The following is a 20,666-nucleotide window of genomic DNA, read 5'->3' as shown; positions in this document are numbered from 1 at the left end:
TCCTGTCTTATCTGTCATATCCTTCTAAATTGTCTTCATTTTTACTGTTACTGATAGTATATACCATATTTCCTGCTCTTGGTCTTACCTCTCAAATTTTTCCCTTCTTATCTGATCATGTTTGCTATCTGTTTTATTATTAGGAAGAAAAGTTCAGATTCTATATTAAAAAAAAAAGGCACCCTAGTTCTCCTGCCCAAGCTCTTGCTTACAACTAAAGCCTGCTGAATTACTTGGAAGACCATGCCCTGAAGCAGGATTATAAAAATTCAGGGACAAAAATTGGGGTTCAATCTGAAAAAGCAAAACAGCTAGCCACTGGCTCTTACCTCAACCTTAATCTGAAATGGCCATCTGCCTCCTGGTATCTCAGAATGAGACAGTGTATTGAGAGCTGTTTTCTTCCATTTTATAATCGTCTCTAGGGCTGAGATTAAAGGTGTGCACTACTGTGATTAAAGGCATGCACTGCCTGGTTTCTATGGCAACTAGTGTGACAACTGGGATTAAAGGTGTGTGTTACCATCACCTGTTTTGTAAGGCTGACCAGTGGGACTGCCTTACTCTCAGGTCTTCAAGCAGTCTTTATTTATTAAAATACTATTGAAATGCCCCTACAATGCTCCTCAGGCTTTCCTGCCTTTGTGCCTCCTTTTAGGACACTGACCCTTTGTCCATCTTAGTTTAACTTGTCCAACTTGTCCTTTGGTATTCAAGTCACACTTACGATCTTATGGCTTAACTGTGTAGCATTAGATACCTGTTTATTCCTAGAACTTACTGTATTATACCCATTAGTGATATATCACAGCCATTTAGTCCAAATTTAGCTAGTACAATGTAGGTTCATGGATGTTCTGAGTTCTTGGGAGTGTAGAGCTCCATTTGGAATGTCTTCATCTGTGAATTTCTCTCCTGTGAGCTTGTGGAGCACAATACCTATGTCTGTGCCCCAAGTGCCAGCCACAGTGCCCAAAATGTACCATTGAGTGTACTTATGTACCATTCAGTGACTGAATCCTGATAAGTGAGTTAGGTAGATACATTTTTGTTCCACGAGTCCTGAAATGTAGAGCTTTATATATTTTGTTAACTTTCTTTTGGTACAGTTTTATGACAAAATATTGTGGAAAAAATTAAAAACCTTAGTATATTTTGGATGACATATGGCTGAATTCTTGGTTGTCAAGAATGCTTCTACACCAGGTGGTAGTGGCACATGCCTTTAATCCCAACACTTGGGAGGCAGAGGCAGGCTATAAGAGCTAGTTCCAGGACAGGCTCCGAAGCTACAGAGAAACCCTGGGGAGGGGGGTGCACCTGAAAAAAAATCTTATTGTGAATGTAAGAGATAGGATTAACTGTTAGTCCTTGTGGATAGAAGGAACAAACAGTTGCTGTAGAGGGAATTGTACCTGTATGGAACATTGTTCTCTTGAATGTTTGGGGTACTAGTCTTCTGGATGACTTAGTATTGAGAATCCCTATGGCAGTGAGCTAGATGGCATGCTCTGTGACTACCATGATTCTTATAGTAAGAATGACGGTCAGATGTCCTCTCTTTGGTATGAAATTTTTTCTTGCATGACAGTGGTGCAGTTGGTCTCATTTTAACTGTTCTTACTCGGTTTGGATTGTTATGATACTACCCCTGTTTAGTGAAGACATGAAAGTAAAATAGAATGGTATGAGTGACTTTGTGATTTATAATCTTAAACTGCCCTTTAAAACTTTTCTAAGGTATTTATGCTTTTTAAAAACACTCAGATGTGAGAGAAGTGCTTCCAGTCTTCTCACAGCCTAGAGACAACATCTTTGCTGACATTTTAGTGAGTGTCCTTAGGTGCTTTTATACACCTACTTGTATTACTTTCTTTCTCTGCCCCTTCTGTCTGTCTGTCGCTGCCTCTCTAAGATTTAATTATGTATACAGTGTTCTACCTGCATGTATGCCTGCAGGCCAGTAAAGGACACCAGATTTCATTACAAGTGGTTGTGAGCCATCATGTGGTTGATTAGTATTGAACTCTCAGACCTCTGGAAGAGCAGCCAGTGCCCTTAACAGCTGAGCCATTTCTCCAGCCCTGCCCCTTCTCTTCTTATGCACGAGCAAGCCACTTTAAAGATACAGCAGTTTAACAGTGCCTATGTTTTGTTTATTTTATTTTGTTTTACTTCTGTTTAGCATTATCATGTATCTGCTGTTTAGTTAGAAATGCAGCAGCCCACATAGTTTCTGGAGCTGCACATTGTTGTCTCCCATAACCCTTATAGCCAGATCTCTACTGAGAGTCCTTTGTTACTGCACATTGTTGTCTCCCATAACCTTATAGCCAGATCGCTACTGAGAGTTCTTTGTTACTTTAGTTCTTTCTAAAACAGAGTGAATATAGGTCTATTAATGAAAACTTACTTGGAGGAACTACAAGAGAGGAATACTTTTTATTTTTGTCTTAGTCACTGTTCTTTTTATTGCTGTGAAGCAGCACCATTACCAATGCAGCTCTTAAGAAAGAAAGCACTTCACTGGGGACTGGCTTAACTTTTAAGAGGTTTAACCCGTTATTATCACGGTTGGGAGCATGGCAGCATGCACGACACTAGAGCAGTAGCTGAGAGCTATGTCCTGATTGATAGGCAGAAAGAAAGAGTCTAGGCCTGGCATGGACTTTTGAAGCTTCAAAGTCTACTTCCAATGACACGCTTTTTGAAACTGGGCTTCACCCGTAGCCCATACCAGCCTAGAACCCAAGGCAGTCTTACTATCTCAGCCTTCAAAACGTTGGCATCATGGGTGTGTACCACTATACCTAGCCTTAAGACCAGGGGCCAAATTGGTCTTAGAATGAATGCTTTCCCAGATCCAGAAACCAAGCTTAAAGCAAGACTTGGAAAGATTTATCTAACTACATTTAAGCAGTTTAAGCACAATAGGAATTACATTTTACAATTGCGTCTAAGAATATAGCAAAACCCTATAGGCTCATATACTTGAATACTTGGCCCCAGTTTGTGGATCTGTTTGGGTAGCATTGCGAGGTGTGGTCTTGTTCTAAAAGGTATATCGCTGGGGCAGGCTTTGATGTTTCAAAAGCTTTGCCATTCCTAGTTACCTCTCTCAGCCTTGTGTTTCATTATGTGAGCTTTCTTAAACTGTTCCAGATTTGTGTGTCATTGACTGCTAATATGTTTACCCTGCCATGATGGTCTTGAATTCCAAACTTCTGAAACCATAAGCTCCAAATAAACTCTCTTCCTTTTTTTTCTTTTGTTGGTTTTTTTCAAGACATGGTTTCTCTGTAGCTTTGGAGCCTGTTCTGGAACTAGCTCTTGTAGACCATGTTGGCCTCGAACTCACAGAGATCCACCTGCCTCTGCCTTCTGAGTGCTGGGATTAAAGGTGTGCGCCACCACCACCTGGCAGCTTTCTTCTGTTAATACACACACACACACACACACACACACACACACACACACACACACACACACAATATGTATATATGCAGAGAATATATGTATGTATGTTCTATATATCACCAAACAAGATAAAAAGAATAATTTATCTTTCTGTCCATAAAATAAGAGAGTAAGAAGGTAAGACTCAGAAGTGATGCAGAAGTAGTTATAAAAACAACAACTAAACTAAAACAGTTACTAAATCCCACCCCATATGTTCGGAAAACTAGAGGTGAGTTAAACTTATAAGTAAATTAAGGTTTTAGAATTTAAAGCCTAGTGTCTGAAATAAAAAAAAAATCAAATAGGAATGATGGCCACAGAAGATGGCCACAACCCCCTTCACGCGCGCGCGCGCGCGCACACACACACACACACACACACACACACACACACACACACACACACACGAGGCAACATCAGCTGTTTTTATCAACTTTAGAAAATACTTGTCAGACTGAATTTCAAAAACTATAATGATGCTAGTAAGAAACTTGCTTAGAGACTAGGGAGGTGGCTGTGTGTGTGTAAAGAGCACCCATTCTGCACGCATGAAAACATTCTCCAGCACCTACATAAAAATCTAGGTGTCTTGGCACTTGCCCACAACCTCAGCACTCGGGGAAGCAGGTAGGTTGTTGGAATTTACTGCCCAGCCAGCTTAGCCAAATGACAATGGGCTCCAGGTTCAGTGAAACATCCTTTCAGAGGCTGAGGTAGAAAGCAATAGAGGAAGAATCCAGACATCTCTCCTGGTCTCCAAGTGAGTGTGTCCATCCCCCCTCCCTTCCCACACACAAATTCAGCACACACATACAAATGAACAAAAAGAAACCTCCTTAGGCTGGGCAGTGTTGACACATACCTTTAATCCCAGCACTTGGGAGGTAGCAGCAGGTGAATCTCTTGAGTTTGAGGCCAGCCTGGTCTACAGAGCGAGTTTCAAGACAACTAACAACCAGGGCACACAGAAAATCCCTGTCTTAATCCCCTCTCCCAACCCCCCCCCCTTTTAGATATGTTATAAGGTCGACTATGGTGCTCAAAAGAAAGCTAGTTCATTTCTACATTATATGGGACAAGCTGGACTTTATAGCATAAATTATCAGGACTAAAGGTCATTTGGTAATATGAGATGCCGTGTACCTTCTAGCCATTAAGAAGCCAGACATTCCATTCTTTATTAATTTAGCTAATAACAGATGACAAAAGCCTCATAGAGAGAAATATAGACAATAAATAATACAACTGTTAAGACTGTTTTCTTGTATTATAAGAAGACAGAGCGGGTGGTGGGAGACTTGAACAACTCTAAAAATTAACTTGACATAATTTTAATTTGACATAATTGGTATTTACAGAACATTCTCTCTAGCAATGGTAAAGTACTTGTTCTTTTCAAAGACTTATGATAGATCAATTCTGAGTCATTATACAAATCTCAATAAAGGTAAAAGAACTCAAATCACTTAAAATATGATTTATCATAGTAGAATTAGATATCAGTGACAATATTTTTAGAATCCCGATATATTTGAAAAATCAGTGACATACTTTTAATTACTTAGAAATCAAAGAAGAAATAAAGAGAAACTGGAAAGTGTTTTGAATCAAATAGCTAAACACAAAAGATATGGGATGCCTGCCATATCTAAGTGCTGATAATAATAGGGAAGTTAACTGGAGTTTACTGAAGTGAATGTCTGTATTAGGAAAGATGGAGTTCATAGTAAGTAATTGTAGCGTCAGTCTTGAAAACTAGGAACACAGTGGTAAATTACAGGTAAAGCCAACTCAGAAATGAATAGTAAAAAGAAAATGGGGTGGGGTGGAGAGATGTCTCTTTGGTTAAGAGTGCTTACTACCCTTGTAGAGTACTAAAGTAAAATTCCCTGTACCCACTTGTAGGGCAGCTCACATCCACCTGTAATTCTGGCTCCTAGGGATTTGATTTCTCTGGCCTGTTCTGGCAGCCCCTCCACCCCATGTCAGATTCCCCCGCCACAGCTAAAAATAGAAATTAGTATTTTTTAGACAAATAGACATGTGTATTGCTTTCTTACATATTCACACTTTTACATACACACACACACACACACACACACACACACACACACACACACACACACACACACACCACTTAGGAATTTGACAAAAGTAAAATGGGAAAGAGATGAAGGATGGAAACTGCCCAAGTTATAATTAACTAGATTAGTCCTCAGTGTATTAAAGAAACAGAATTTGGTTTGGTTTGTTTGAGATAGGGTCTCACTATGTAGCCCTGACTGGCCAGGCACTTGCTCGTAGACCTGGTTGGCCGCAAACATAGTTTGCCACCATACCCAACTAGAAATGGACTTTGTAAGTACTTTCCTATCAGAAAGTTCAGATGTTTTTAACCTGTGGATTCTACCTAATACATAAAAGAAGAAACTGCATGTTCAACTAGACTTTGCCAAAAAGAAAAGAATAAAATTGAAAGGGAATGATTGCTGCCTAGTCTTCAGTATGAGGTAGGTCTATATTAATATGGCATGTATCCAGACCAGCACTCCACCAAGAGAAGACATACAGTAAGACATATTTTTTTGCCTGTACATAACTGTGGCATTTTAACAAATTGAAAGGTCTAACAAGTCAAAATATATAGAAATGATAACATACCTCATAGTGGAATATGTATTATGTTTAATTATTTAAAAATCAATTGGTGCTAATTAGTTAAAACCAGTACCATTATTTTAGTAGACGGAGAGCATGTGAAGCACCAGAATCTATTTCTTACTTATAAAACAAAAAAAGTTCTCAGCACACAAGTAATATAAAAGAATATCCTTAAATTAATGAAGTATGTTTATGAAAAACTAGTCATAATAAATAAGTAAAATGAAAATAAAGATTAGTAGACAAGGTTGTCTGCTCTTACCTGTTTACTTCATCATATTAGTACACGTGCTAGTGTGCTAAGGCAAGAAGAACGAACATGTGATTTGCCGATTGGAAAAAGGGGTAAGTAACAGCTATCTTTGTAGCATGCTGAATTACTTCTTGGGTGGTACCCTAAGTGTTCACAGCGTAATTCCTGGAAGCTCAGAGCTTTATCTCATTTGGAAAAAGGATCTTTTTTTTCTTCCTTTTTGTTTGTAAGTTTGTTATCTAGACATGATTCTTAAATCAAGAAAATGATGCTTCCTAGATCAAAAAGTCTGTGAATCTAAGCCCCTACCTTTTCTTTTCCTGTGCCTCTCTATTGTATCCTGTGTCCTCCAAAATCTCTATGGCTAATTCCAGTCAGCTAGCTGTTGACTCCACCCCAGACTCAAGGTTAATTTTATTATTAAAAACAGTCTCAAAGTGTCACCGTGAGGTCAGATATCCCACAACAGCATTGTAGTTGCTAAGACCCAAGCCCAGGTCTTCTGCAAGAGCAGTAAATATCCTTGACCACTGAATCATCTCTCCAGGCCTAAGTAGTAAATCTAAGAAGATTTTTAAAAATTTATTCCATGAAGATTTCATTTTGGATACAATCCTCTAATCCCCCTCAACAGCTCCCCGAGCCCCTCCCTAATCAACTACCTTCCTCTTTCTTTCCGTTTTTAAATAATCCATTGAGTCTAGTTTTTTGGGGTTTTTGTTTTTGTTTTTGCTGCCACTATACAGATGGGTGCCGGGCAATTCCCTGGAGCACAGGGAGCACACCCCTAAAGAAAACATTCTCCTCTTCTAGCAGCTGTCAGCTTTCCATTGGTCCTCAGCTGGAGGTGGGAGCTTGTAAGCCCTTTCCCCTCCGTGTTGGGATGTTGACATACTTGATTTTTTTGTACAGTTTGTGTATAGGCCTCCACAGCTGTTATGAAGTCCTGAGTAATTTTGAATCGGTCCTGTCATGTTCAGAAGACACTTTAACTGCAGTATTCTCCACCTCTGGCCCTGGACCCTTAATGAGGAGGTAGTAGTGTGGACCAGATGTCTCATTTTTGGCCGAGCATTTTCCAGACCACACTGATGGTTTCTGTGCTAACCACCATCCACTGCACAAAAAAGCTTCTCTGATGAGGGCTGAGAGCTTTAATAATCTATGTGTAGACAGAAGTTTCTGTGGAACTCAATGGTTGCGGGACCAGGCGGAACAGAAACTTCATCTACATTTGTGGCTAGATACTCATTTAGAGGACAGTTTGATAGTGTGGCAAGATAGTAATAGGCTCACCCCTGGAGACTATGAGATTATGACCACAGTTCTTGGTCACATTTACGGTACCAGTCATGGATTTCCTTCTGTGGAGTGGGCCGTAGAGCCAATCAGAAAGCAATTATTCCACAACATTAAATCTACTGCTATACTCGTGGTTATATCTGGTCAGGCTAGTTGTTAATATTAACACGTAGGATCCTCTGCTGGGTAAGACTGTTGATGACTTTTCTTTCCCGGAGTCCTACACAGTACCTTATAGTACTGTGAAAGCCCACTGGCAGGGAGGAATCTTCTAGATCAGTACTTGCTTGATTGCTCCCATGACCAAAGTGTGTGTATCTTCAACAATAGGGTCTTAACTATCAAATTCTGATGGACCCCAAGGACTTTGGGGGAACTCTTGAACTCTGAGCAACAATTTGAGGGACAGTATGGGCTTATTTGGCAGCATATGGCTTCTTTGAGGACCACTGTCTTCGAGTGAGATGGCTGTAATTATAAAGTCAAGCAGGCACATGTGTGTGAGTACACATGTGCGAAGCCTATGAAGTAGTAGGCTTCCACTTGGATTTTTCAAATATACCAGTAGATATTGTTCTTCACCTTCTCCTCTGCTCTATCCTTCCTTCTTTCCCCTTAGACCTTCTTCCCAATTTCATTTCTTTATATCACCCATATTCCCACCTCCCTTAAAATTCTTCTGCTTTCCCCACACCCTCAACGGTCACTTCCTAGTTTCCCGGCTTCCAAGTTCAATACTGAAATCTAAAGATCCTATGTTAGGACCCACAAACATGCAAGAGCTTGGGGTCTTTTTCTTTTTGAATCAGGGTTGCCTCATTCAGGGTAATTCTTTGCAGTTCTATCCATTTACTTGCAGTTTCCCTGGTTTCTCTTTTCTAAAGCTGTGTAATTCCATTATGGATAGGTGCCACATAACACTATCCAGAATGCATCTTTTTATTATATTGACCGTCTTACTGAGCTTTACCACGAGACTAATATGAATAAATAGAACATGGTATTTCTCTGTTCTGCCTATAGTTAAATTTCTCTGTTTGTAGCGACTATGCTCTTATTCTAGATTTTTTTTTCTTTCTGAGACACACTTTCTCTGTGTTGTCATGACTGTTCTGGAAGTCTGTGTGTAGACCAGACTGGCCTCTAACTCACAGAAATCTGCCTGCCTTTGTCTCTTGAGTGCTGTGATTAAAGGGATGTACCACTACATCCCAGATCATCCTTGATTTTTTTTTTGAGGTTGTTAGGAGTTCAAGTGCTCACAGCTAAACAAACTCTCAAGCCACCCATTCAAGGGCAAGAAGAAAGATGAGGATTTTAGGACCTTCTTTTTACCTTTAATTCCTGTTTAAAACAAGGGGTTGGTTTTTTGTTTTGGTGGTTGATTATGGTTGCAGTTTAATGTGTTAACTTCTACGTTTCATTAATTTGAATATCTTTGTTGTAATGAATTTAAGAGCCCTTTATATAAGATTTGTTTGTTGTAAGCACAGTGAATCTCCTATTCATTTTCTTCTTCATAGGAACCCTTAAAAATAGGCTTTCATGGGGCTGGGCCATGGCTTGGTTGGTGAAGTGCTTGCTCATGCAAGCATGAGGACCTGTGTTTGGAACCCCAGCTCCCACATAATTGCCAGGGTAATGATAGGCTCTTGTAATCCCAGTAATTCCTCGGTGCTGGGGAAGTAGAACAGGAGGTTTCCTGATGCTTGCTGGCCAGCCTGTTTAGTTTGAGTCAGTGAGCCCCAGGTTCAGTGAGAAGACATTTCACAAAAAGGTGGGGCTGATGAAATCAAACAGCAGATGCTGACTGCTGCATGTAGGCATCCACTCATACACACATACACCTTCCTCTTCCAACATATACAGAAAATAAAGGCTTTCAAAATAAAGTAAAAATGTATTTAAGTTGGAGAAGCTCATCTTTGAAATCTGGTAGTCTATTTTGTTCAATATAATTCATTATAGCAAAGTAGGGTGATTTTTATTTTTTAGGGATATATTAAATACATGATTTTTCTTTACCCAATTTTGTTTTCTTCCCAATAGACTTGTAATTTCCAAAATGCCATTTCTCTAGGGTATTTTGGACTGTTACATAATATGTCATATAGCATTTGTTTTGACTTTCCCTTTTAAAGGTAGATTTAGGGTTGATTGGTAACATATGGAGGCTGCCATGCTTGGTGCCTTTTAGTTGTCATTTGCCTCCTTGTGACTTGGAGGTGCTGCAGGAACTCTCACCAGTTTGCTTTCTGTCCCAGAAGTTTAGTCCACCCACTTAAAGACTATGCCACTACTTTTGAAAACTTGAGCATTTGAGTTTTTGGTTTGTTTGCTTGTTTTTTTCCAAGCAGGGTTTCGCTGTGTAGTCCTGGTTGTCCTAGAACTTGCTTTGTAGGCTAGACTGGCCTCGAACTCACAGAGGTTTGTTTGCCTTTGCCTCTCAATTATTGGGATTAAAGGTGTGCATCACTGCCCAGCTGGAGGAATTTTTTTTAATGCCTTTAGGTCAGCTGTTTTTATCCCGTGGGTTATAATCCTCTGGGGGGGGATCATATGTAATATGATTTTAATTTTATGGTCGGGGGTCACCACAATGTGAGCAACTGCACTAAAGGGTTATAACATTAGGAAGACTGAAAGCCACTGTTCTACATGAAAATGGGATATTAGCTATTCTTTCAGTTTTGTATCTTAGATGTGGCACAGGAAGCATCTCAGGGTGTTCACGGTAAGCCAGTTTTTGCTGTTTCTTCTGTACTTTAGTACTTTAAGTGTAGTTGACTAATTATCAGTAATGTTATTTTAAAACTTGTAATTTGTTTAGCCTGTGGCCTTTTCCTTTTCTAATACAGTACTTTGAACTCTTAACTTGGTAGTTTAAAATGTCATTCATATCAAATAAGGAAGCTGTGTTAGGCTTTATAATAATTAGTTCATCTTTTTATTTTCTACCTTCTGTTAGAATTGCAAGTGGACAGAAACACGCTTTATGAACTTAATATATATAATACTTTAGTAGTTCTTAAAGCCAAAAGTGACATCCAGTTTGAATATGTAGGAGTTATGTTTGAGTGCCATGTAATCCATGTAACTTGCATGGCAAGTGCTACAAGTCATTGTGATGGTGCACAGTGGGGACTTTACATTTTTTTTATTATCCCTTCTTATGTTTGCCTTAAGTGTTTCTTGACTTCTGTTATTTCAGTGCATAGCTTCATAGAGGGGAAATGTTTAGCCTTACAATAAAGGAAGTAATTAATTTAGAAAGAAAAGCAGTTTTGGCCTTTATCCTGGAAAGAGGTTTAAAGATATAAGTTTGAAAGTTGTTGCTCAGTTTTGAGGTACCCTCAACCCCCAGCTCTCAAAAACGTGTAAGGATGGTTTAGAAGTGATGCATGCACATTTCACATTTTACAAGGCTAAAAGTCTTCACACGAAAAAGTTTACCTTGGATTTGATTATCCGATTTCCACTAAGAAAGTTATTTATATTATACTAAAATATGGAAACTAAAAGACTTAAATCCTTCTAGTAAAAGAGTTTAGTGAATGGAACACTAAAGAGTAAGACCTAGTAGAGTCAAATGTCCTTTGGAAGCCTAAAGTGTGTTAACTTCCTATATTTGGTTTTCAAATAGACACCAAATCCTACTGCAAGCGAGTTTATACCTAAAGGAGGATCAACCTCCAGGCTGAGTAACGTGTCCCAGTCAAATATGTCTGCCTTCTCTCAAGTTCTCTCTCACCCATCCATGGGAAGTCCTGCTTCTGCTGGATTAGCACCAGGTAAGTTGAGTAACTCTCCAGTGAGTTTCAGGTATCACATCTGTAAGCATTGTGGCTTTTTGTTTGTTTGTGTTGTTTTTATTTATTAGAAGTGAAATTGTATACTTGAATGATTCACTCTGCGACAAAGAGCATCTGTCTTAGCCTCTCAGCCTGGAGTCACTTAGAGCTGGAATAACATACTTGTGTTACCAGGGAGATTTAGCTCTGCCCCCCTCCTCTCTTGCTTTCCCCACTCTTGCCCACTCCCTTGCCACTTCTGTCCTTCCATTTGATTTCTTCCCATGCCTTCTCATGTGGGTCTTTTCTGTTTGTTTTTTAGTTAGTAAGTAAGTAAGTAAACATTTTCAGCTCTGGAAAACAATGTCAGAACTGAATGTCTGGTAGTATAAAAATGCATATAAGCAATGTACTATTAGGAGTTTTTTCCCATGAGGTGGATTCACTTTTTTTTTTATACAAAAGCATAGTTTACATATCTAACATGTCTGTACTTCTGCATAGCTTTATAAATTGCTGCTATGTGTATATAAAGAATCAACAGTAATGAGCCACATATGCCAATCACAAAACATGGGTTTGCTTAGCCAATGCCTTAAATGTATCAGAAGTAATATTGTGTGCACATAGTTGATAAGACTACTTGAGAGTTGTCATTTTAAGGAATGCAGGCTTCACACATGGCTACAGGTGCAGTACTCTGCCCCCCTCCCCCCCACAAAAACCTTTTTAAATATTATAGGGAATTTAAATTTTCAAGCGTTTAGTTTAGAAACATCCATAACAACTTTGTGGTTTTGAAACTCTAGTAACTGCTAACTTATAGGAGCTGTTTTAGCGGTCCCATATTTGAGTAGCATGGTGCAGGCGTGTCCAAGGCACAGCCCCACACAAAATCTCACACTTAAGTTAAAGCATTATGATTCTTTTTCCTTTGTAACCTGATTAGCAGTTCTCAAGCATGAACTTTGTAGATGATATCTTGTTGCAATGTCCAAAGGTTGGACCTGTACCTCTAGGGTTAATTAATTTTAGCTTAATTAATTTAACTGAGAAATTGCTTATTCTCCTGCATAACTAACATTAGAATGATCACTCTTCTTCCTATTAATGACAAAATAACCATCCTTTGGCACTATTGGAAGTAGTCTGTATCCTATTAAAGTCTTCATCTTTAACAGTTATTGCGCCACGAATGTTTGTTCAGATGACAGTTGTCTAAGTACTGGGGCGAAGAAACACTTTCCTTCTTCTACCATGTATTAGTGACTTAACTCTTGAGAGGAGAAAATAAAAACCGAATTGTCCTTTTTATCCTGAACACCATTTTTATAAACCTTCAGTGCCTTCCATTATTTTTCACATAAATTTCAATGCTTGGAGAAGTCTCCTTTAGGTTATAACCCAGTGTCTGTAGTCTTAGTTGTATTCTTACATTGAACCTGTGACCATGAGCCACAGTTAGTTCTAAGTGTCCTAGTGTGGTTTACGAATTTAAGGAATGGAAATTAGCTTGGGCTTCAGTGCCTTTTCTAACCCCTGCAATTATATTTATACTTTTTATTTGTAAATAGGTGTTTTTCTTTGTATGCTGATTTTATTAACAGGTTTATAGCCTTTCAGAAATTAAGATCATTAGTTTACACCCTTCTCAGAAGCATAGTATATAATACTTTTACACAGCATGGTTTAGAGATTTTTCTACTTTGTCTTTGCAAAGATTTTCCTGAACTGATTTTTAGGAATGAAATTTTGAATGTGCCAAGTTGTGAAATAATAGTTTAGTGCTTCTGTGCCTCAAAAATAATTTAATCATGAAAACTATTTTTGTTGACTTTTTAAAAATCACAATTTTTCCCAATAGTGTTTTGGTTTTATAATAAGGTAAAGATTGACATACTTTAATTAGCTGTTATTTTGACATACTTTAAATTAGCTATTAAATTAAGCCAGAGCATGTTTAAAAGAGAGAGAGAGTAATAGAAAACCATACCTTTCTGGGGTAGTGTTCTTTATTCTCATGTGGTATGATGTGTGCAGTTGTGACTCAGGGACTGGACACTTCTTGTTCTGTTAATGAGAGAATTCTTGAGTTTGAAAAGATGATTATTAACATATAAATAAGAAAAGGCCATAGAGCGTCTTCAGCATTTTCAAATATCCCTCTTTTTATGTTTTCGGATTGACCAGTCATTGTATCTTATTGTAAATTATTGACCAGACAGTATATCTTATTGTAAATTTTATATGCTTGATATAAGAAGGAGAATAATTACTATGCTAAGCACTATTAATGGTTCTTACTTATTGCTAATTTTATTTTAGGTTTTTTGTTTGCTTGTTTTTACGTTACTGGGGTTAAACCCAAGGCCTCATGTCCTACCTAGGTAGATGCTCTGTCACCAGCTACACATTTTCTCTGCTCCTCCTATAAGCTGAAGGAAATAAATAGCCAGTTTTTTGAGGAAATGACCAGTTGTTTTCGCATAGTCATGAAAGTGGTGGTGCCAAATGATGAGCTGAATAATCTTGATGTTGTTACTCTTGTCTTAGGGAAAGTGTGGGAGAGACACAAAGGAGAAGATATGGGGACATGAATTGATTCATCATTCTTATTTATCAGTGTTGAAACTTTTTTTTAAATGTGGGCTTTACAAACGTCCTTATGATTTTAAATAGTTTGAAAGTTCTTGAAAGTCCTTTGCTAAAAATAAATTCTGTGGTTCATTAGGTCTTTGTTTTCTGTCAGAGTTGAGGAAGGGTAGAGATTTAATTCCTCTTAATTGTTGCACATTTGGCTTGTTTAGGAATCTAATACTGGAATCCGAGTGGACGGAAATAAGTTTTCATAGTGCTTGTTTACAGGGTTATTTCTGACAAGTGAAGTCTTTGTTTAAGTTGCGTGGAGCAATAAGAACTGTAGTTGTAGCTCAGCTCACATGTCAGTGGGCTGGAAGAAAATAGAAATGATCGGTTATGTTGAACTGTATTGTGCTCGGCTGTCCCTCATCCACTGCTCTTTGTCAGTTGCTCTTAATGTTTTCTACATAGTTTTAATTACACTTTTTAAATTAGTTCTTGTATGCATATATCCATATAACTGATTTGTTATAAATCAGAAAGGTAAGAGGGCAAAACAAGAAAAATAATTAAATTAACAAAATGAATAGGTTAAAAAAATACCTCCTATAAATTGTACAGAAGAGAGCAATCTTGTAAAATGAAATCAACAGCTATATCTGACTGACTAAATTATTTTTTATTTTATTTTTTTAAAAAAAGATATTTATTATGTATACAATATTCTGTCTGTGTATATCTGCAGGCCAGAAGAGGGCACCAGACTTCATTACAGATGGTTTTAAGCCACCATGTGGTTGCTGGGAATTGAACTCAGGATCTTTGGAAGAGCAGGCAATGCTCTTAACCGCTAAGCCATCTCTCCAGTCCCTAACTAAATTATTATACCAATATCTAGCTAAAGAAATGTGCAGCTGAAAATGACCACCAGGCATCTGATGTTACAGAATATCCAAACTCATACTTAAAATTACCTATCTTAAGCTGCATGAGTCAGAACACAAAAGCTCAGAAGCTAACACTGTAATTGCCTTGTGTTTATGAATGATGTGTTATTGCGAGTCAAAAAAGATTTATGAGTTATTAAACATGATTATGATGAGTAGGATAGAACTCTAAACACATTTCCTTGTTATTTTCCAAGTCTACCCTAAAATGAATTCTGTGAGATTCTTAAGTAATTCTATCACAATTTAATTATGACATTTTAGTCTGATTTGATTTATCTGAATTGTTTTTATATTTCTATTAGTAGAAATAATTCGTGATTAAAATTTAAGTATTTGCAATTCTTAATAATGCTTTCTTATTAAAATCTCATTTTGTATTGGGAAATAATTTAATTGGTGCATATTTCTTGAATACAGTGAATTTTATTTAATGATTCAATAAATAGCCTTGACGAACTTTTAAGAATTAGTGTTCAATTATATAATTAAATAAGTCACAAAAATGAACCTCAAGGAAGTTATAACAGTGTCAGAAAAGTCTATGTGGTGAGGTACTGACCATTCCTATAAGCAGCTTTAAAGTGCTTGTAAGTATTATTTTAAAGTTGCATATGCCCATCTTTTTGTAACTACTTTGTTTTCCAGGTATATTCATAATTTATAATCATTTAAATCTTTGAAGGTTCTCTAGTTTGAGGATTACTTTATTAAAATAACAAATTTAAAAAGTTTACAATTATTTTACTGTTAAGATCAGGGCCTTCAGCGTCTTTGAGCACAGGAGCATTTTGTTGCCCTTTAATGTTGAGCTTGTCGGAGAAGGGTCTGCTGTATGTGTGCATGTGCAGACACAAACTGTGGTACCCGGGGAAGGTTGCTGGCAGTGGAACTCTAGACTATACCAGGTTGAGGATGCCATCTGGCTGTATTCCCTGTCCCACTTGGGAATTTCAGGAAACTGAGGCAAGACGTTTTTGGCGCAGAGGGGGATGTGGCTGCAGCAGCTGGCTTGGAGACATGTCAGGTAAGGCTGTAATAGCTAATAGTTGATTAAGACTCTATAGCTGTGGAATCCCTGGTTAATTGCCTGCTAGACTTGAGAGTTCCAGTTGTGGGTTTACTCCACGAATTGCATTATGTTGGCTGCTTTGTCCCTGAACTGAGGGGAGGGGCTGGGTGGGAAGAAATAGGCTCCCTCAAGGATAGGTGGCAGATTCAGTGACCTATATCTGTAGTAAAGGTTCCTACAGTTCTTGGATAAGATTGTACTGTTGATATTGAATGTGACTTGATGCATTTGAAACATGGACAGTTCTTCTAAAGTAGTCTTATGATTTTCCATATAGTGCTTGGTTTCTGTTTGAAGACAGCTTTAAAATCTGAAATGTCATTGTTCAGCGACTTTAGGGAACAGAAAATAATTACAGAAGTAAAGACTGAAGAGGAATAGCACAAATAGTGTTATGATTCTTGGATTGGATTTAAAAAGAATTTTAATGGCCTGTGAGTTTCCTCGACATACTTTGTGTAAGTAAAAATTACAACCAGTGCAAGAGAGCCTGAGCTGCATTAGTGCATTGTACTGGTTCTGACTGAGCTAAGAAACAGAGAACATATATTAGCAAATGCCCAGAACATTTGTGAGTCTTAGGTTAGTGTGGAGAGCTAGAAACCGTTCCTCCTCCCCGATTAATATCTGATGGGTTTAGAGCTACAGTAACTTTTTAGCTAACTATTTCTAGTGCATTTAGGCTACAGTGAAGAGGGAGTGTGGTGAGTACATTCACTCTGCTGTGATTACTCGTGTAGTTGGGAACAGTCCTCATTCTGAAGGGATAGTCTGAATGGTTGCAACCCTCTCTGTTCAATTATCATTTGAATCTTAGCTTGATTATCAAGTCATTTTTGTTGCTTTTTGTCTTTTAGATGTGCATAGAGGTTAGAGGATAGGGCACATGCAAAGGGTCTTAGTGAAAAAGAAGATTTACAGACTTAGCCCTTTCTTGTCCCTAGAGCAAATAAACATTCAATGAGGAAGCCTAAGAACAGCTCTTGGTGTGGACTGAGAATTTAGTTCTGAGTTATTTGGTCCTGAATCTCTTACATACTAACATTGCTGAAATGAGATTCCCTCCCCTACAGTTTAATAAATAACTCCCACATCTGGAGTAATAGTTCTGTAACTAGTAGCTAGGAGTGGTCACTTACTGGTGGTGGGGCAGTGCACTGTTGTGCTCTGGAGACAGCTATATAGATGAATGGAGTGGCAATGATACTTTTAGTTCCTAACTGCTCCACCATTGATTCATGAGTGCAGTAGTGTGGATTAAATTGCAGAAACAGATCCCCAGATGCAGAGGCTACTTAGAACAGAAGTGCATTTCTTGGTTATAGTTGAGGGCTGTTGTTCATATCTCTTGTCAGCATCTCACTAGTCAGCCAGAAGCCACAAAGGAAGGAAAGCATGATGGGAAGTCTGGAAGGTTCTTCCATAGCATTTCCCCATAGGCAGGATCTACTCTGCTTTAAGTAGTTGTGTTACAGTTCTCTCTTCTTTAGATGCAAGGTGTTAGCTTAACTTTGAGGCATTATTTACATATTTTGAGTCTATATTTTAATTTTTTAACCCATTCCTCTCCCTTTTTTGCTTATAAGATGGTATCTAAGCAGCTTTAGTAATTGGTCTAAGTATCTTTAAGTGAACAGAGAAAGAAAAAAAAGGTTCTTTTGATCCCCCAAATTAATTTAGTAGCCATCACCTCTCATGTGCCCCTTTTTATTCACTTAATTTTTTTCATATCAGCACACAAAATAATGGATTAAATTCATTACTGTTCCTACCTGGTCTCTGTCCTTTCCCTCAGTCTCCATCTTTCTACTTTAAAATCTAGATTCTGCCTGTGAGAGAAAACATGGCACACCCATCTTTGTCTTTGTGAGTCTGCTGTATTTACGTGTGTCATGCTGTGTGGGGTGTGCCCACCTTCATCATGCGATCTAGGGCTAAATCTCATGCTGAAGCAAGCACTCCACAGTGTTCTGGTGCTTGGCTGAAGTAATCTAAATGGATTAACAGATGACCACCAGTGAAGAGACTACAGTACAGAAGATCTTGTCATCTCGGGTCTTTGGTCAAATTTGTGGACACACAGGTCACTTTTCTGTTCTTTTCAAACATTGGAGACTAAAGAAAGTTAACCATCATAGGCCAGTGAGCAAGGTGGATGAGTTATTCATAATTTTAGGGATTTATTTTCTGTGCTTTATATGCGGCCAACATTCTGAGGATGAAGGTTGAATTAATGACAGCTCTAGAAATTCTGATATTTATAAAGGCAGGAAGGGCTGAAGTTAGGTTAAAGGGAAGATGACTGTATGTAGAAAGGAATGTGATCTTGGGCAGCAGTCTCTACCATGTAATACTGAAAAATACATTACCGATAATAATGTTATTCAGTTTGTATTGAGTGGACATTGTTGTAGGCAGCTTTAGTTTTTTTAATCACTTTATGAATTGATAGATGGGTGTTTCTAATATTAATATATATTCATCTATCTCCTACTGTAGATGCAAATTCACCGTGAACATACAATTGTATGTACCAATTTTAAAAATCCTCTAGTTAATGACAAGAAAACCAGATGTAGATTAAACTGCATTTATTTTGGTCAGATTCCCATGCCTTCTATGAAAGTTTTTTTACTTTTTAGGAAAAGTTAACAAAGCTTTGAGGAAGTGTGTGGTAACAAATGTCACTCTTTATATAATATAACGAAGAGAAATAAATAGTTGTACTAATCAGTTTGAAACATTTTATAGTTTTCGTTTGTATTTGCTCCCAACTGTGAAAGACACCATGTCTTAGTCAGGGTTTCTATTAAGAAACACCATGACCATGGCAGCTCTTATAAAGGGAAACATTTCATTGGGGCTGGCTTACAGTTTCAGAGGTTTAGTCCATTGTCATGGCAGTAATATGGCAGCATGCAGGCAAGCATGGTGCTAGAGGAGCTCAGAGTTCTACATCTTGATCTGCAGACAACAGAAAGTGAACTGCCACACTGGGTAGTATCTTGAGCATATATGAGACCTCAAAGTCCACGCCCACAGTGGCACACTTCCTCCAACAAGGCCACACTTTCTAATTGTTCTATTCCCCGTGGACCAAGCATTCAAACACATGAGTCTATGGGAACCATTCCCATCCAAACCACCCATCCCTTCTCTTTCCCTGGTTCTCCCAAAGCCACAGGGATCTTGCTATATATTGCCCAGGCTGGCCTGAGATTTAGAAATGTACCCTTCCCGAAGTGCTGACACTTAAGCATATGTCATCACATGTAGCATCTAAACAAAGTTTATCTTCATTGTCTCATTTCATGGTTTTTAGTTCTTGGTTTATTGATTGAAAACTGTTCATTTGGCTATTAAAGGATTGCAAAATAAGAGTTTAATCAAATACCACAAACCCCAAAAAGTCTTAGATCCAGTATTCTACCGTGAATCTAGATTTTGAGTGCCTTAATATAAAATTATTTTACCACATTTTGTAAATATTATTTCAGGGCTGGCAAGATGGCTCATTAGCAATGGTGCTTGTGGACAAGCTGAACAACACCGTAATTTGATACCTGGGGCCGACATGGTGGAAAAAGCACAACTGCCACAGTTATCCTCTGACCTCTCCTTTACTTGTGCACCCGGGCTCCACCCACACCTTCCTCACAAGCCTTTTCATTAATGACAAAATCTGTCTCCATTTGAACTAAAATGCTGTTGAGGGTAGAATTTTGTGTCTTTGATATTTGTGCTCCTGTTATTTCTTTTGTGCTTTTTATTCTAGTTTTAAACTCTTATTAGATACTTTGTACACTACCTACCATCACCTGCTTGTTTGTCCCCACCACTCAAAGGAGTGAACCTAGGGCCTACATTCTGCCGGATGAAATGCTTTACCATTGAGTTACAGTCTTACTCCTCACTTGATGTTTAAAAGTTGGTTCTGTACTGAGTTTGGTGATGCATGCTTTAAGTCCAATACTTAGGATAATCCTAACAGTTCAGGTTAGCACCAAACAGGCCTTGTCTCCAGATGAAAGTTACACATTTTGATCCTTTCTGGAGAGTATAAGTTTGAGGGAGTTTTCTCAAGTGCATTCATTGTTCCTGTAATACCTTCATTCTTGGGAGTATAATTTTTTTTCTCCTGTGGATGAGAAATATTCTGTGGTAGTAGGCATTGTTTTTTACATTGTAGATTTTGTATTTTGAACTTTTTGGGTTTTTCAAAACAGGGTTTTTCTGTATAACAGCACTAGTTGTCCTGAGACCTGCTTTGTAGACCAGGATGGCCTTGAATTCACAGAGATCCACCAGTCTTTTTCCCTGTGCTGGGTTTAAAGGCATGTGTGACTACACCTGGCTCATATTTTGAACTTTTTATCTTTCTCTTGAGGGAAATGAAGAGCCACCTCAGGATGTTTTAAAATCAAGGTAAAGGTGAAAATTGGCTTTTGTGGTCTTCCAAGAAGACATTTTCTTTCTACCCAACCTCTCCTTTGTGAGAACTGTTTTCTATCTTTGTTTCTATGGAAGAACATATGCAATGTCCGGTTGGAGTCCGGACTCTGGTACAGACAGTGTAAGCACCTGAGTTTGCATAGCCAGCA

At 38.2% G+C, this 20,666-nt stretch overlaps 1 protein-coding gene across 5 annotated transcripts in view; it reads left to right on the top strand.

Moving 5' to 3' along the window:
- Window positions 1-20,666, top strand: part of Pan3 (poly(A) specific ribonuclease subunit PAN3) — a 115,004-nt gene that overhangs the window by 44,696 nt on the left and 49,642 nt on the right. For all 5 annotated transcript variants that reach the window (XM_075972048.1, XM_075972039.1, XM_075972067.1 and 2 more), the window contains one exon: window positions 11,319-11,466. In XM_075972048.1, the coding sequence (XP_075828163.1) occupies window positions 11,319-11,466 (148 nt within the window). The remainder of the gene's footprint in view (window positions 1-11,318; window positions 11,467-20,666) is intronic.

Source organism: Microtus pennsylvanicus, chromosome 1 (genome assembly GCF_037038515.1).
Source record: "Microtus pennsylvanicus isolate mMicPen1 chromosome 1, mMicPen1.hap1, whole genome shotgun sequence".
Lineage (NCBI taxonomy): Eukaryota > Metazoa > Chordata > Mammalia > Rodentia > Cricetidae > Microtus > Microtus pennsylvanicus.
This window is presented reverse-complemented; position numbering and strand designations above follow the sequence as displayed.